The 19,532-nt window shown below is 38.9% G+C and overlaps 1 protein-coding gene across 1 annotated transcript in view; it reads right to left on the bottom strand.

Annotated features, from left to right (window-relative positions):
* Positions 1–3,448: 3,448 nt before the first annotated feature.
* SCFD1 (sec1 family domain containing 1) overlaps positions 3,449–19,532 on the bottom strand; it is a 148,590-nt gene continuing 132,506 nt past the window's right edge. Inside the window, exons 22-25 of the mRNA XM_024196058.3 lie at positions 18,474–18,507; positions 16,934–16,999; positions 5,747–5,815; positions 3,449–4,420 (exon numbers count right to left, since the gene is read on the bottom strand). Of these exons, the coding sequence (XP_024051826.2) occupies positions 4,397–4,420; positions 5,747–5,815; positions 16,934–16,999; positions 18,474–18,507 (193 nt within the window). The 3' untranslated portion in view covers positions 3,449–4,396. The remainder of the gene's footprint in view (positions 4,421–5,746; positions 5,816–16,933; positions 17,000–18,473; positions 18,508–19,532) is intronic.

Genomic DNA, 19,532 nt, shown 5'->3' with positions numbered 1-19,532 from the left:
AAGTGGAACCACAACTATAATGCTTTACTAGTCACTGTACTGTGGGCAGGAATTCGCTAAAATTGAAGAGGTGTAGCAGAGGGTAATCAGACTCAATTCGGCCTGCAAAAAGGGGTAGTAATTATAAGGAATGGTAAATTTGGCTGCGAAAGCTTGGTTAACCTGGTTCTACATAATTTAGAAAAAATGACAATGTGAATCATAACTCCAGAACATGTGAAATGGAACTAAATCTGCCTAAACTGTAGTTTAAATATTGAACAAACTTTGAAATCAATAAGAAAAGCCACCTGGTATATATTAAAATTGTAAACAGTCCTAAACAGATTCAAGCCCATACATTTGAAGCTGAACCCAAGCAAAAAGCAGAGTTTCTGCTGCTTGACAATGGAAGGCATTTTGCAGAGTTTGCAGCCATAGTGCAGTGTCCTTTGGTTGAAGATACACACCCATAACTGGTCAGTTCAGTCCACAGTTTAGGAGTGCTCCTGGATTCCTTGCTGATGCTAAGTGCTCACATAGCAGCATCCATGGATAATGCTCTTTGCCAACCACAGATGGTAAGGTGGCTCTGTCCCAGTCTTTGTCACTTCCTGGTTTGAACACAACCACTTCTACTTCAGCATGAAGCTCTCAGCCATCAGGAGACTCCAATTACTGTAGAATGCAGAAGCACATATCCTCAGCAATCTGGGCTACAGTGAGCACAAGTTATCCTTTGCTCATTACACTGTCTTCCTATAGAACAGTGTGTTAAATTCAAGATGTTGGTCCTTTTTCCCCCAAGGTGCTCAATGACTTGGGCCCAGGATATCTAAGAAATTGCCAAAAGAGTTGGACTGATGTATGTGGTCAACAACATTGCTTCTCAAGCACTCAGCAGTTCACCACAAGGGCAAAGCTCACCTGTGCAGGAAATGGAGCTCTCTCATAGTTTGGCCCAAGATTCTGGAACAAACTCCCATAGGAATGAAGAACCACCTCAACATTCACTCTCTTCCATTCCAAGTGCCAGATGCACTACTTTGACCTCATTTTCACTAATCTTCACTAATATAAACACATAGCACAGTATAATTTATTAAAAACAAACAAAAACCTGCACATGCAATTTCCCCACTGGGTAGAGAATGAGAGCAAGGATGAGTTACAAGTAACAGATGTTAGTCATGTTGCTTTATGCACTACTGGTGCTCACATACTATAGGGATGAGGTTAGTATAAGAACTGGACTGAAATAGGGTTTTTTTGAAGATGGGGAGTGCCAGTAGTTACAGGTACTAGCCAGACTGCTGAGCTGAGATAATGAAAGAGTGCATATGTTCAATGGCTATTAGCCAGGATGGGAAGGAATGGTGTCCCTAGCCTCTGTTTGCCAGAAGCTGGGAATGAGCGACAGGGGATGGATCACTTGATGATAACCTGTTCTGTTCTTTCCCTCTGGGGCACTTGGCACTGGTCACTGTTGGAAGACAGGATACTGGGCTAGATGGACCTTTGTAGGGTCATTCTGTAGGGCTAGATGGACCCAGTAGGGCCATTCTTATGTTATGTTCTTATGATGATTTTTATTTCCAATATTTCCTATGGATAAAATGGCACTAAAAATGCATGTGTTTTCTTGTATTACTTTGTACTCATGTTTTAAGGAGTAGATGAAATGCATTACTTGTGTGGGGATGTCTAAGAATTCACTGGTATCAGAAAAGGATTTCCCTTTGAACAAAATTAATGTTACAAAAGAAGGTAGTTGAAAAATTCAAAGGTTGTGGAAAGAAGCATCCTGGAAAATTTCAACCATTAAAGCAACAAATCACAGAATCTCACAGTTCTTAAATAAAATTATTAAAATATGTATGTGTGCACACACAACACACACGTGAGATAGTTGCCTCCCTTCCCCCAAAGAATTCCACCATTTCAGGAAGTAGAACCTCTCTTGTGGTATGTTGTGTAATTATTTCATTTGAAGAAATTTCCACCTCTCAAACCGTACTGATTTGGTAGGGCAGGCTGAGAGTCACCTCCTGTAGAGATATACTATTTTGGGGAAGTGACAATATTAATCCAGCCATTACAGGGCTGCTCTAATTAAGAAACTCCCCTGTGCACTCTGTGGCTAAGTCCATCTGAGAAATTTGCATTAAAAAAAAATCCCCTGAACCAGCATCCACCATAAAATGCTATAGTTATAATGTATTTCAATTTTAGACTTACAAAGCAGTAAGTGCTGTATTGTGATTTTGTTTTAGTGTTCATGAAGAAGTTACATTTTAAACAGTTTCTGTTACAATACCCAATTAAAACAGTTACACATTTAATGATCATGCAAAAAAGATAAACGTGAGTTCAGAGGACCACGGATTCCGCCAGTTTCATGCTGAAATTTTGACTGGGCAGGCAGATGAATGAGCAGGTTAACAGTTGTAAATGAACTGCAATGAAGGCTTCTGAAAAACTGATTCGGGTTCTGTCGTTTCCACATCGGAGTGTTGCTCCTTTAAAATTTCTGAAAGCATGCGCCAAACCTCTTCCTTCCCATATTTTGAAAGGCACTTCAGATTCTTAAACCTTGGGTCGAGTGCTGTAGCTATCTTTAGAAATCTCACATTGGTACCTTCTTTGCATTTTGTCAAATCTGCAGTGGAGGTGTTCTTAAAACGAACATGCTGGATCATCATTCGAGACTGCAGTAACATGAAATATATTGCAGACTGTGGGTAAAACAGAGCCAGAGACATACAATTCTCCCCCACGCAGTTCAGTTACAAATTTTAAAAAACACATTTTTTTTTAAAAAATGAGTGTCATCAGCATGTCCTCTGGAATGGTGGCAGAGGCATGAAGGGAAATACGAATGTTTAGCACATCTGGCACGTAAATACCTTGCAATGCCGCTACAAAATTGCCACGCAAATGCCTGTTTTCATTTTCAGGTGACGTAAATTTGAAGTGGGCAGCATTATCTCCTGTAAATGTAAACAAACTTGTTTGTCTTAGCGACTGGCTGAATAAGAAGTAGGACTGAGTGGACTTGTAGGTTCTAAAGTTTTACATTGTTTTGTTTTGGAGTACAGTTCAAAAAAACAAAAAAAATCTATATTTGTAAATTGTACTTTCACAAAAAAGAATGCACTACAGTATTTGTATGAGGTGAATTGAAAAATACTATTTCTTTTATCATTTTTACAGTGTAAATATTTGTAATCAAATATAATATAAAATGAGCACTGTACACTTTGTATTCTGTGTTCTAATTGAAATCAATATATTTGAAAATGTAGAAAATTATCCACAGATATTGAATACATTTCAATTGGTACTCTATTGTTTAACAGTGCAATTAAAACTGATTAATCGTGTTTAATTTTTTAACAGTGATTAATTTTTTTGAGTTAATCACGTGAGTTAACTGCAATTAATCAACAGCCCTATTTTTTATACAAGGCACAATTAGCCAGCAGAACCCTTTGGTACAAAATATTGAGTCTAAAATTAAAAAAAGAACTGGGTATTTATGTGGATGACAAGAATATCTGAAGTTAGAAGAAATAATACAGTTTTGGAAATTCACATATTTCAATGTTCCAGCTGATCTCTATCACAGGTTAGGAACACAAACTTTCTGAAGAGCTTGTTGCACCTTCTTCTGAAATATCTGGTTCAGGCCACTGTAGGAGAGGGGACAGTAGTCGAGATGGACCACTGATTCACTATGGCAATTCTTATGTTCTTATGAAATGCTTAAAAACACTGATCATTTATAGCTGGTTCTGAAAAATTAGTTTGGGTTCTACAAAACATATCCATGAGGTTCTTATGATTTTTGCTATTTCCCAGTCTTGTGACATTGTTACTAGAATTTTCCCCTGATAAACATACAAGCCTAAAAATGCAGTTTTGTCTTCTTCCATTTTCTAACATACATTTAGATGGTCTGGCTTTCAATAGGAGAACATATTTCTTCAAGTTAAGCAATTTTCTCTTAATTTTTGTTTAAAACGATTGTGTCAGTTACTGTAACAAGAACTAAGGGATACATATGGTACCTGATAAATGCTATTATCTGCATGTAGGTCTTGCATATACACTTTCTATTGCACTCAAGTCCCAGACATACCACAATTACATTTGCAATCTAAAAACGTAAAATGCACCAACCACAGAAATGTTGCAGCAGACAGAATATAGATTAAGTTTTATTTTCTGAAATGTTATTCATATACACTATGTTAAGTACAGGCCTTCCTTCAAAATTATCAGATTAATGGAACGGTTTAAGTTTTAATGTTATAACAAGGTTATAGATATGAAGGTGTCATCTGATTGTTGTCATGATCTTTTTCTTCACACTTCCAAATTGCCAGGTAGTTTCAAATAATGGTGTTTTTCGGTCCTATTTCTGCCCAAGTTGGGACAGCTAAATACAAAGAGGCAAAAGAAAAAAAAAATCACATTGCCAGCATTATTTTTTAGCCCAATAATTCAGTTTAAAGAGCAAACTTTTTGTTTTTTTACAATATTTGGTTGCTGTTTACAAATGAAAGAATGCTAGATAAGAGAAAAGTGTAAGGTATAAAAAACATTGATTTATTTTGTCCTGATAATAAAATATGAACAGCTCTGGAATGTCTACTAAACAAAGCCAATCTTTCATAAAAAGAAAAATCTATAGTCACACAGTTGAGTACAGAGCTGTCGGCTTAACAGTGTACACTAAGTACTCTCATCCCTATTAAGTAAGAATGTGCTTAGTTCTGCCAGATGTATTTAAATACCAATTGATTTGCTTTAACTACCATGAAAGGACTAACAAAGGAAGAAATATAGGTGATGGGAGGCACTGCAGTGCTAAGAAATGCTCAACAGTGTCAACTAGGCTGAGCAGTTGTATATCGTTGGAAAGGAGTGTGGAGAAATTGATATTACTGTTAATTAAGTCTCACTGTCATTTAAGGGCTTATTCCAAAAGGTATGGGGGACCTGCAACTCCCACTGCAGTTCATGGGTGTAGCACTCTCAAGGTCAGGCACTTAGGCCATGTCTACACTTACCGGGGATCGACGCTGCTGCGATCGATGCAGCGGGGGGGGGGGGTCAATTTAACAGGTCTAGTAAAGACCCGCTAAATCAACTGCAGATCACTCTTTGGTCAACTCCACCGGAACAAGAAGAGTAAAGTAAGTTGATGGGCATCTCCCATCAACGCAGCGTGGTGTAGACACCGGGGTAATCGACCTAAGCTACTTTGACTCCAGTTACGTTATTCATGTAGCTGGAGTAGTGTAACTTAGGTCGACTTACCCTGGTAGTATAGACAAAGCCTAAACGTGAAAAGCTTAAGCCAAAGCTTTCAAAACAGTGTCAGATGGAGGTATTTACCCTGCTGGGGTATTTCAACAGCTAATATGGATTGACATGCGAATTTGGAGGAGTTCTGTGAAATCAATCCATCTTCTCCATAACAGTTTATGTTACTTGGAGACATTTAATTAAAGCATACTTGATTACAAACCATATTCATCTGTTATATGTGCACTTGCTAAATACCCATTTACAACTCAGGCCTCTTAAATTATAATTTTTTTTTTTTTAAACTTTTACCAGTTGATCTATATTTCAATCTGTATTAAAGTGTTTAAAATAGTTCAATTTCTGCAACTGAATCCAATAAAATCAGCGATGGGATATTAAGGCAATTAACTCAAAGTATTGAAAGTTTAAAATGATACTAGTGGTAACTTACCTGTTTTATAAACTGTGCAGCATTAAAAAGTTCACTGCAGCCATATAAGACATGTTTGCCTTGTTTACCCTGTGCAAAGAAAAGATAAGGAGAGATCAGTTTTAATAAAACAACAATGTGGGTGATTAACTAGTTGTGTACAAAACAATAACTTTAGCAGTCAGAGATCATGTGAGGAACTTGTTCTTCTAGTATAAAACCTATGTTGCTGATCAGGTAGGAAAACTAAATGCCTCAAGAAAATAAACAACGTTGATTAAGTGGAAGAAATGGGGAAATGGGACAAAGTCAGAAAGCAGTGAAAAATGAGGCATTCTTCACACACGCAAATCAATTAAATAGAGGGCTTGTCTACTGGAAAATTAATTTGGGTTAAGGTAAGGTGTGAATTTAAAGCAGAAGAGATATTTTGGAATAACTTCCTGTCTAGATGATCTTATTCTGGAATAAGAGGGCCTTATTCTGAATTAGGTTTTATCTACATAGGGCCTAAAAGGTGTAAATTTAAGAATTAAAGTAATCCAAATTAAGGCCCTTTTAATTCTGAATAAGAGCATAGTCATGGGGGTTAATGCAATTTAACTTTAAAAGTTAATTTTATTAATTTTCCTTAGTGTTCCCATGTAGACAAGCCCTAAAATGAATCCACTTCCAAAATGTACTAAGCAAAATTGGTATAAAGCCTTCTTATTCTGGAATAAGAACATCCACACAGGGAATTAATCAGGACCAGTTTATCAGGACCAGCTTCCCATATAGACGAGCTCAGAATCTAATTGTCAGTCCTTTGTTACAACTTTTAAAAGGATATAAAATCTCCATCCGATGGGCTTCCTCCCGAGCTCTCATAGAAAAACCATACATCCTTGTTTTATAATATTATAAGGCATTGTTATAGGAATGGTAGCAATGCATTATTATTTGTATTACAGTAAAGCCTAAAACCCTCAATCTATAGCCCATTGCATGACAGGGAAAAGTCTAATACAACAGTACATTGACGATAAAATCCCTTACCCAAAAACAGAGGTATCACACTCATGCCAATCTACTACACTACTACTTGCTCAATTAAATATAGTAACTTTGGATAAAACATTTTCAGTTTGCAGTGACTACAAATTGTTTTTGTTCCAGCAATATTTTCCTAATAGTTTCTAAGTCTGAAAAATCATCCTGATTCTTTCATCTCCAAAATGCTAATATAAGATGTATACGAAATATAGAAACAATGAGAAAATAGTTCCAGTATTAAACTGTTAACCAAATCCCTTCAAAAAGTAGACCCACAAGTGCAGATTTGAGATCCTCCAATACTTCCAAATAACTGTGTTGATGTTATTTTGCTTTTCCTCACTTTATAACCTGTTTACAGTGACAAGGAGGAGGGGTTTACCTCATCATGTTGTCTCCCACCCATGAAAACGTGTAGGTCTACACTGGCTGTCGGAAGAAAGAGTGGTCTGCCAAACAGCCACACAGCCTGGCACCTTGCTAAAACATGTTATCGTTTTTTTAAAGGCAGGGAGATGATAAAATATGTCTTCCAGAGAAAGTTAATTAGTTAAAGACACTGGGCATTCAATGTGTATTTGCATGTCTGCAAACAGAAATCTTTTCCTTTGGGGCACTGCAAGTCTTATAGTAACGAAGATAATGGAATGAAGAACCTTTTAAACTCTCGTCATTAGCTGAAATATAGTTCACTAGTCTGATCACTGACATTGTCATCAAATTTATTGCTATTTGAAAGCTGTTTGGTGGCTTTTTTGAGATGAGTTTGGGTTTCAATCCAGTTCCTTACAGACATATGCCCACATCATAAACATTTCCAAAAAGGGCATTCTTACCAAAGAATAAAAGATTAGTAGCTCTGGAGAACTGATTACTCCAGATAGAGTCTCTAAGAAGGAAGAGTTGTGGATCATTGGTGAAGCACTGCAAGGAAATTTGCACGGCTTCTACCCTATGTAGTTTCCGTTCCATAGAGAACTACAAGACCTGTGAGTTTAGTGCTATTGATCTAGCTTTCAAAAAGTAACGGCTACTTGTAACCACGGTTCTTTGAGATGTGATGTAGACTTGTATTCCAAGTAGGCGTGTGCGCACGCCACAGTCTTTTGCCTAGCAGTACCCGTAGAAGGGTGGCGCTCATGCCCGTAGCACCTCCCCTGGCTATATGAGGCAGCGCCACCCTGAACGCCCCTTCTCCCCCCTGTTCCTTTGCACCGAATATCCAGAGTCTACCTAAGCAAGGATCGTAGGATTGCTCTTCTAACGTTAGCGTCTGTTCTGGAAGAAGCAGTGATTGCATAATGGTCCATTAATGTGTGTACAGACAACCAAGTGTCCGCACTACAAATGTTCAATATGGAAATGCCATTAAGGAATGCCGCTGATGTTGCTTGTGCTCTCATCAAATGCATCCGTATCTGCTGAGGAGGCATAGCCAATGCCATCTCATATGTAACGATGCAAAACGTTGTCCATCTAGCGATGGTCTGCGCAGAGACCACTTGTCCCTTCATGTGGTCTGAATATGATACGAACAGATGAGGAAAAACACGAAATTTTTCAGTCCTGTTCAGACAGCATCTAACATCTAGCATATGGAGGTGTTGCTCCTCCAGGGAGGAATGCGGCTTGGGGAAAAATATAGGTAGATACATCACTTGGTTCAGGTGCAACTGACAAACATCAAAGCACACTAGAGATACCACCCTGGATACAAACTTTGGTGTGGCCGAAGCATCACCTTGTCCCTGGAGAACTGCCCAGCCATCAGGACCTACAACTCTTATACCCTTCTGGCACAGGTAATAGCTATCAAGAATGCAGTCTTCGGAGAGAAGAGGGGCAGCAGGCAGGAAGCAAGGGGCTCAAATGGAGGCCCCATTATAGCTGCTAAAACCATGTTCAGGTCCCACAAAGGGGCCACCTCTCTGACTGGAGTAAGCAGGCGGAAGAAACCTCTCAAGAATTTTGTTTTGAGAAAACAGATTTCCCTTGAACAGGGGGATGAAATGCCAATATTTGGCCTGATTCCTGAAGGTGCTACAGGATGTCCTGGATGGAAGCCTCCGTCAGATGGGACTGATGGAGAAAACCTCTTCCACTTTGCCCTGTAGATCATTCTAATGGAAGGTCTCCTGCTGTTAAGTAGGACCTGTTGGACAGCCTCCAAACAACACCCTCCTTCCTCTCTAAGCCATGCAGCGGCCACGCCGCAAGGTGCAGAGAGCTGATCACTGGAGCAGGGTTGCAGCCATGATCCTGTGTGAGGAGGTTGGGCTATAAATTTGTGAGGTTGTAGCAACAGACACACAGAGCTCTGACTATACCTGACAGGCAGTAAAAAGGAACTGAGGGGGGGTCGGGGCGACGCTGCCAGGTTACAGGCATGAGGTGCGAGTGCCTCCCCTCTGAGGGTCCTGCTGGACAAAAGGTTCCAGCGTGCAAACATCTACTTTGAATACATGTCTGCATTTAGCCGAAGAAGAACATCAAAGCACACTTGTTTAAAATTCAGAGGGGTAGCCGTGTTAGTCTGAATCTGTAAGAAGCAACAGAGGGTCCTGTGGCACCTTTAAGACTAACAGAAGTATTGGGAGCATAAGCTTTCATGGGTAAGAACCTCACTTCTTCACACCCTGACATTATCATCAAAGAGGCTGATAAAGGAGGTGCTGTTGTCATCATGAACAGGTCTGACTACCAGAAGGAGGCTGCCAGACAACTCTCCAATACCAAATTCTACAGGCCACTTTCCTCAGATCCCACTGAGGAATACACTAAGAAACTGCACCGTCTACTCAGGACACTCCCTACACTAACACAGGAACAAATCAACATACCCTTAGAGCCCCGACTGGGGTTATTCTATCTACTACCCAAGTTCCACAAACCTGGAAATCCTGGACGCCCCATCATCTCGGGCATTGGCACTCTCACTGAAGGACTGTCTGGATATGTGGACTCCCTACTCAGACCCTACGCCACCAGCACTCCCAGCTATCTTTGTGACACCACAGATTTCCTGAGAAAACTACAATGCATTGGTGACCTCCCAGAAAACACCATCCTAGCCACCCTGGATGTAGAGGCTCTCTACACAAACATCCCACACACAGATGGAATACAAGCTGACAGGAACAGTAACCCTGATGATGACACAGCACAACTTATTGCTGAGCTCTGTGACTTTATCCTCACGCACAATTATTTCAAATTTGGTGACAATATATACCTCCAGACCAGTGGCACCGCTATGGGCACCTGCATGGCCCCACAATATGCCAACATTTTTATGGCTGACCTGGAACAACGCTTCCTCAGCTCTCGTCCACTCACGCCCCTTCTCTACCTAGGCTACATTGATGACATCTTCATCATCTGGACCCATGGGAAGAAGACCCTGGAAGAATTCCACCATGATTTCAACAGCTTCCACCCCACCATCAACCTCAGCCTGGACCAATCTACACGGGAGGTCCACTTCCTAGACACCACCGTACAAATAAGCGATGGCCACGTTAACACCACCCTATACCAAAAACCCACCCACCGCTACGCCTACCTTCATGCCTCCAGCTTCCACCCCGGACACACCACACGATCCATCGTCTACAGCCAAGCACTGAGGTACAATCGCATCTGCTCCAACCCCTCTGACAGAGACCAACACCTACAAGATCTTCACCAAGCATTCTCAAAACTATGATACCCACACAAGGAAATAAAGAAACAAATCAACAGAGCCAGACGTGTACCCAGAAGCCTCCTGATACAAGACAGGCCCCAAAAAGAAACCAACAGAACTCCACTGGCCATCACCTACAGTCATCAGCTTAAACCTCTCCAACGCATCATCAGTGATCTACAACCCATCCTGGACAATGATCCCTCTCTTTCACAGACCTTGGGAGGCAGGCCAGTCCTCGCCCACAGACAACCCGCCAACCTTAAGCATATTCTCACCAGCAACCACACACCGCACCATAACAACTCTAACTCAGGAACCAACCCATGCAACAAACCTCGATGCCAACTCTGCCCACATATCTACACCAGCAACACCATCACAGGACCTAACCAGATCAGCTATAACATCACCGGCTCATTCACCTGCACGTCCACCAATGTTATATATGCCATCATGTGCCAGCAATGCCCCTCTGCTATGTACATTGGCCAAACTGGACAGTTACTACGCAAGAGGATAAATGGACACAAGTCAGATATCAGGAATGGCAATATACAAAAACCTGTAGGAGAACACTTCAACCTCCCTGGCCACACAATAGCAGATGTAAAGGTAGCCATCTTACAGCAAAAAAACTTCAGGACCAGACTCCAAAGAGAAACTGCTGAGCTCCAGTTCATTTGCAAATTTGACACCATCAGATCAGGATTAAACAAAGACTGTGAACGGCTATGCAACTACAGAAGCAGTTTCTCCTCCCTTGGTGTTCACACCTCAACTGCTAGCAGAGCACCTCACCCTCCCTGATTGAACTAACCTCGTTATCTCCATACTGATTTATACCTGCCTCTGGAGATTTCCATTACTTGCATCTGAAGAAGAAGTGAGGTTCTTACCCACGAAAGCTTATGCTCCCAATACTTCTGTTAGTCTTAAAGGTGCCACAGGACCCTCTGTTGCTTGTTTAAAATTAGGGTTGTCATGCTGCCAGTGGTGCCACAGTCTTGGGTTTGGGACATCAACATTTCTTCTGTGCTGATGAGTTCTGATTCTATAAATATTAGACTGAGGTATCAATGAATGAATCAGACAGAAGATTAGAAGAAGAAAGTCTTATAGAATAATACTTCCATTTACATACACAATTTGGAATATTGTAAAGAAATAAATGGTTTTTATACAGGATTTGAATAGGATTCTAACAAAATATTAGGGTCAAAATCTTCAAAACTGTGATGGCAAGTGGGACTATTTGAGGTCTAATTTGCATAGACACTAAACTGCTTGCGTAACTTCATTTGTTTTGCATTCAGAGCACCTTAAATAAGACATGTACATACACGGCTAATTGTGCAAGTGCAATCTGGAAAATTTACTCCTAATTTTGTTCAAATATTGCTTGAGTCTGGCTGTAGTTCTTTAAACACACAAAATGTATTTAGCAATGCAGTATCTGTTTGAATGAACATACAGTAGAGCTAATCAGAACATTTTCAGTAAAATAAAGTTGTCATACTGTATGCTGATCTATCAAAGCTGATATTTTTCACACAGACATCAGTTTTGATGAAGTTTTTTTTTGTAAAGGTAGAGGGAGAGGCAGAGAGAGAGAGACTATCTTTCTATAACCTCATGTTTAGGGTACTAGCTTGGGATATGGGAGACCCTGGTTCAAAGTCCCTGCTCTGTCTGATTAATCTAGGATGAAAAACCCTGAATCAGGGAGGTGCAGGGACTTAAACCTGTGACTCCCACATCCCAGGCCAGTGCCCTCAATACCAGACTACATCCACACCTTACCAAACAGCTCAGATTTTGACTGGGAAATGGACATTTTGACAATTTTGCTTTTTCAAAAACAAACATAAGGCTTTGTTTTCATTCCAATGCAGAATGAAACATTTCAAAACCTCCAAAGTTGCCATGGAACAAAACTGTCATCCTTCAGCTCTCCAACATACACATTTTCTAAAAATATATCATTTTAAATAAAACATTAAGCTTATATTAAAAAAGTTAACCACAGTGGTTTAATCATCAAATATAAGATCAAGGTACTTAATTTAAAATCCAGTACTTGGTAAAATATAAGATCAAGGTACTTAATTTAAAATCCAGTACTTGGTTGAGACATTCAAATCAAGATTTTATAGGCAAACAATTATTGGAGATGTATTTCAAGCTGTATAAAATAACTTAACTGATTTTCAGATTAAATTCCAAGCTCATTTATGGGAATCAAACAAAATCTAAATGTAAAGTCATATGGAAAACTACACTGGATCTAAAGCTCCTGTGATACAGCATACTCCTTGACAGAGGTAAGGACTTAGACTTAATGCCATTCAGTCTTGTAAACAGGGATATAGTACCTTAAAATGGCTTACGAGTAAGAGTTTTATTACGAATACCCAACGCACAAAATTTTGTCTTTTAAATAGATCATCAAGACTAGTAATCTGCAGAACCTATGACCAGAAAGTTTTACAACAGAAAACACAAGTTGTTTTTTTATGATGTTGAAAAAGATACTAGGAAAAAAGCTGTGTTTATGCCAATTAACCTTATGCAACCTTTTCTTCCATTTCCATATATGCATCAGATTACTGTGATTCTCCTTAATCCACGAGGGTTGATTTTAACCTTCTTTTGAAGCTTAGTTAATGCTGCTACAGGCAAATCAGAAGATGAGCGAGGCAAAGCTATCCTCTCCTCAGAGATGAACAATCCTTGTCTGGCTATGCTGGAAGGAGGACAGGAGACATGGATGTGGTTTAATTCAGTGGCTCTCAACCTTTCCAGACTACCGTACCCCTTTCAGGAATCTGATTTGTCTTGCATACAAATGTTTGAGAACCACTGGTTTAATTAGTCCGCAACTTTATTCCTACATGTCTGGGGGTACTCGACAGATAAATGTGTACAGTGCAGGTAATTCCAAAATAATTTACATATACTAAGGATGAGGGAACTGCTGTCAGCCCTCCCTTTTTACTCATCCTGGTGCCCAGCTAACCTGCTGCTGGGACTTTGCCAGTCCTCCCCCCAAATAAGGAGTAAGGGAGGCTATAAATGGGGGTGGGTTGGCTCCCTGCTGTACCAGCCATGGGAAGCCCGAACCCCATTTCCACTCCTTTAAAGAATACCTCCCTAAATCCTTACCAATTCATTTTATCTGATCACTGTATCCCTTCCCTACAGAGTACCTGCACTGGACATCTGCCCCACACTGACATAATGATTTGTGACATCGTAGTCTAACCCCCATTTCATGTTCACCCCAACTAGGCCCTCCTTGTTCTGGGTAAGCTGAAACCCCCCCTCCTTGCCCTTGGCCAATCTGGCAGTGAGGGAAAAATTCCTTCCCAGCCCCCAAGAAAGGAGTTACTAGTGTAATGCCCACAGAGGATCATGATAAACTACATCTCTGGGTGGGAGGGTGGGTGTTACTCTGCCTGGTCAAGGTCACAGAGGGCTTTTCCTGCATGACGGTGGACCTAAATAGTCCTCCCTCTCTTCTGGTCACCTGGGGGGGAAATCGGTCAGCATCCCCACATTGACCAAGTCTGAAGCTGCACTGCGAGTCACTTTCTGGCTTTCTAGCTCTTAAAGCGGCCACACACCTTTCCCAACAAGCCAGACAACACCCTTTCCCACCTCCGCTTAATGTGTCGTGAAGTCATTCTCAGAAGTTTTCTGAGATACTGCCTGCTAAGGGAAGGAACACTAATCTTTTGCTTGGTTGCCTAGGACCTGTGCATAGCTAAAGTCCATAGTTTTTCCACAGTCTTGAGAAACCATAAAAATATATTGTTGAAATGGGCAACAATACTCTGGTCTTCTTTTGGAGAGGTCTGTGCAATTTACTACAAGCATCTGGGTCAAATTTTACTATGCAGTACTGAATTACACAGAAAGCAAAACATTCACACCAACAGGAGCTTTAGTAATAGAACATTGGTTCATCCTACTAATTATATCTCCTTCTTGAAAATGAAGGTAACTACACACAATATTGTGTTTATAGCAATCAACAATATTCACCAAAATGGCTGGAAAGTCTCACAGTTATGAGGGGTTAATAGCTGAAAACCTGATTTGAGTACTTGATTTGTCTCATCACCTTTCACATGAGTTGTCTTTTTTTGGGGTGGGGTGGTGCAGAGGGGTGTACAGGATCTGTGGATTGACATGCTGTGTATCTCTAAGAATCTACTCTACCTTTCAAGATTGCTGATTGCTCTTTAACACATTTTCATTTGATAACCATACAGAATAGTGTCTCGGAGCATTTGTGGCGATCTTCACTTGATGGGTTCCCATTTACTGCTTTAAACTGAAGTGTCTAAAATGAAGTTTCTGCCAGAAGCCCAATCCTCTCACCAGATTGACTTAAGCATGGCTTGAAACAAGCAATCTCTCAGGGAAGCAACTGCTCCCAAATCCCTCCAGTGATTGGCAGCAGTAGTTGGCTTGCCAGTTTTGGTATTAGCCGGGCTTCAGCAATCAGCTAAGAAGAAAATATACACAGTTTATTTTCTTTCAAAGCCTTCAGAGCAAACCCCCTAGTTGTGGCGCCTCCTCCCCTTGATTTGAGGTATGTAGAAATATATAGGAGAATCTCAGCTTTTATTTGAAAACTAGTTTCTAGCTTCTTTTTGAGAAGACAGCCTTGAACACAATGTATTGGTAAACTAATCACTATGGTGCTCTAGTTCTGCAGAAAGTGACTGGGCTGAGTCCTAAAGATCTGCTTTGCCAATTCAAGACGTCTTATGTAAAATGAGTCAGTTAAGTTTACGTTATACCACAAAGAACCACCTTGCTAACCTTCTGAAGGAGTCCAGGCTCTTCACTGCAAAGATGAAGTTATCCTCAAACAGCTTCATTTGCCATTTATTATAACTGTCGTTTATAGTATCCTGACATTCTTTTTAGTGTCTTCAAAATATTTCCTTTATTCACCTTATGTCTGTTTACCACCAACTAGTTCACCAAAGACTAGTTGTTCTGGTGTTTGTTTCTCAACAACTTGTAGGGCATTACTTGTCCAGTTGAGATGCACATTCAACAGCATTGCCTGTATTCCAGCAGTCAAACATGAACCAGTACTGTTACTTTTTTAAAAAAATTCTCTTTTCCAACCTCAAGCAACTGAAAGCTAGTCCATGTCTTTACAGCATATAGTACAGATGGAAAGCACTACTATACTATACAGTTTGTTCTTTGGCAAAGCCAAATGTCATGCTGTTTGCACACAATCATGCAAACAATCCAATAAAGCTTTCTAGGTAAATTACTTCAATAGGTTTTTTAGTGAAGATTCTTCCAAGGTGGGTATATGTCACCACACTTACTGTTATACTGTTAATCCTGATGTGTGTTTCAACAGCCTGTTTGGTGTTTGCAATATATTCAGCATTTGAAACTTTAACTGTCACACCAAAATGAGGCTGTGGTAAAACAAGATGCCATTATCTGCCGGCCTTGCTCCGAGTAGACTACAAGTGCAGAGTCATGCACGAAGAGCAGTTTGCTAACAAGAGCTTTTGACACATGCAGATTAAAGTTACTGAAGGATATTCCTGAGTAGCATCTAATCTTTACTCAAAGGTGGTGACAACTGCTTTATCTAACTACTATCAATCAAAATTAATCAAACAATGTTGTGAAACAGTATCAAATGTGATGGGGATTGGATATGTCCTACACAGAATACTCCAACCATATTATATGATGATTTCATATAATTCAGGGTCTTTTACCTAGAGCTTCATATTTCCTAGTGACTAGCAAAGCTGACAGTATCAAAGCTATTTGACAGGGCAGTACAGTTATGTATAAAGATCTCTGTTCCCTGGATGTTTCTGACAATTACTAGGCAGCAAATATTATTTTAGTAGTGATGTGTTGTAAATGAAAACTACACTGTGACTCAAAGCACCCATGATGATGTTCAACAGTCAGTTGAGAAGAACTCTTGACATTGCCTGCAATGTATATTTGAGTAATTCCTCTACAATTACAGTTACTCTTTGAGCCTTTTCATCTGTAAAGAGTGATGAGGTCAACATTTTATCTAGAAAATACTTTTTCCTTGCACCTGAACAGCAAAGAGAAATGAGGTTAATGATCAATTCATCACATCTACATTTACAGATTTCAATTTCTCTATCATGTAAAACATTACTCTAAGGTGAAACAATTTGGAATGTAATATAGTAGTCTAACTCTCAGCTATATTGCAAGTTTAGTGATAACAAAACTGCAGTCAGAGCTAATATGCATTCACCATTTCAAGACCAAAAACCAAATTTGCTATTGATGTTTTTTCTACATAATTTTTTTCAGGTTGTATATAAACATAAGCATTTCAGCTGAACTTAATATAACAAGCTCCTACAAGATTGAAAAGACAAGTTACATAGGCTACAATTAGTTATAATCAATTAATTATAGGATATAATTGGCAAAATGTACTTAACCTTTATGTAGTCAACAAGATTTTGATATTCAATGTAGTTGCCTCCTCCAACTACAAAAACAATTGCCTAAAATACAAACACATAGAAGAGGAGATAATTAGAATATGCAATCAAATTCCTGTAGTATATGGAGTTTAATAAAAAAAAATAAGATGTAAACCAGTTTTATTAAACAGCAACTTTTTTTTAACATGGAGTTTTCAAAAGCAAACAACAATAAATAATCTGGGCCACCTGTTAATCTTACAAACCTAATTCTACTTAAAGGATCTATTACTAAGGATATTACTTGAATTACCAATACTGCAATTACGATCATTTAGGGGACAGAAAACCACTGGCTTCAAACACAAAACAGGGCTGTAAACTTTTCCTTATCTAATTTAGCTTTTCAGAAGCTTTTGACGTTTCAAATATTTCTTTATAGAAGAAAATGGAATACTCTGAGTCTATGAGTTACTAATTTTTACTGAGATAACCATTAGTGGAAGTATTTTTAATCGTTGTTTTGGCACTGGTGGAAGGTTAAGAATTAATTTGATAAAGATGCTCTATCTTCTAACACTGCTGTTACTATTAAGATATTTTAACCATTTTTTATTTTCTTTTAGATTCTCATTTAATATTAGAAGGTTTAATAATCTAAAAACCACCTAAGAATAGTAACATTTTCTGGGCTATGTTCAAGAAAACTGTAAAGGTGGATGAACTATTAGCTTTTTTCCCCCTATTCATGAATTATCCATGAACTGATGGATTTTTACTAATTTGTTCAATGTTCAAAATTATTTGAATACTTTATGTGAACATATTTCAGCCTATAAGTTATTTGCAACATATTCACTTTGACTATTTGCTATTTATGATGTATGGTTACTCAAGTAACATAGTATTTTTTTGGTCTCCAAGTGAATACAAACCAAAAGAGAAGGGAAACCAAAGACATTTCAAGATGGCTGGGCAAGCATTTTCACCTCGAATCTGAGCATGAATGTGTTAAAATAAATACTCATGAGATTTTTGTTTTTAGAAAACATCACCGTGAAAATAAAAAAATCCCACCACTTTCCACAAATGTTTGTGGAAAATGAATTAAAAAGGCAGCAAATGATTAAATACAATTTGAGTTGTTATTGGAACTATTGCTTACAAATACTGTTTTGCAGTATTTAGCTATGTGAAAGGACTTATGGATGACTAAATTTAGAGAGGCATTGTGTTCTAAAGGACTAAGTATAGGATTGGGAGTTTAAAATTGCTGCGTTCTAATTATGGCTCTATCATTAAATCACTAATAATTACCTTGCAGGGGTACTGTAAGGAGTAGTTAATGCTTGTACAACCCTTTGAAGATGAAAGGAGCTCTCCAGCATAACTGCTAAGTATAATTAATAATAAATATAATTAGACTAGTGATTTTGCAAACAGACTCTCCCATTTTCTGAATTCACGACCATGAAATGACTGGAACTTTAAAAAATACTGATACTATAATACATAGACCCTGATTTGGAAAAAGTATGATTTTTACATGACTTACCTCCTGGAATGGATTTTTGTTTCTTGGAACTGAGCTGTAATAAAAATGAACTGCATTATAAATGGAATAGTTAGGGTTTTAACTACTGATCTAAATATAAAAATATTAAACAAGTATATGTATATGCACAAAATATACAGAGTACATTCTAATAGTTGGTGGTATTTTGTTTTTTTTAATGGAGAGTTATAAAAAGACTTTAAACATCATATTTCTCAAAAAAAGATTTGATATAGAAATTTCATTCATTCATACATTCAATTAGCTCAAATATATAAAATTTTTATTTCTTCAGTTTTGGAAGACTAGTGAATTTTGGCTTTGTTTTTTAGTAACGTGTGAACAGGTGAGAGCACCTTGGATTTTGTAAGTGGTGATGCAGCTAGTGGAACTAATAAATTGTGAGAAATCACTAGTGTTCATGGAAATCAGTCAAATCTGTGACCCTTCCTCTCAGACAAATTGGGTTTCTGATTCACATTAGAAGGGTTAACAGGTTTTCCAGTCCATCAAAGGAAGATTTATGGGACAAATTAGGTTGTCTCACACCAGAATAATGGAAGCTATTTCTGAATATTGAGAATAAGATACAATGTGACCTCTGGATCACTGTGGGTTGCTGGAAACTTGGATCACTGAGCCTCTGGAAATAAAGTCTAGATGTTGGTATCTCTGAAATGGGCAGGAGAACTGAGGAATAGAGTGTGGCTGAGTTAGTAGATCACACTTTTTGGGTAGTGGTTTATGAAGATTTATATATTGAAAATATACTCAGGCAGCGGTTGGGTGAATGTAAGCAGGTTGATCAATGCACAAAGGAGAACATAACAGATAAAGGGATGGATTTTAAAACAGAAGGCTGCAACTTTATGGTGTGTGTGTCTGTGTCAGACAGAGAGAGAAACTCTTAGCCTTTACTTCAGTCCCAGTGTGTATATTAAATGGCCCCCAGGCCAAATAACCAATATTCATGATTGGCCCCCTTCCACCTAATTCCTAGGATTCAGCTCACCTCATAATCTTCTTACCCTCTCTTCATAAAAGGGGATGGGGGTAAAC

This window comes from Terrapene carolina, unplaced genomic scaffold, assembly GCF_002925995.2.
Source record: "Terrapene carolina triunguis isolate 2854851 unplaced genomic scaffold, T_m_triunguis-2.0 Scaffold96, whole genome shotgun sequence".
Classification (NCBI taxonomy): Eukaryota; Metazoa; Chordata; order Testudines; family Emydidae; genus Terrapene; species Terrapene triunguis.
This window is presented reverse-complemented; position numbering and strand designations above follow the sequence as displayed.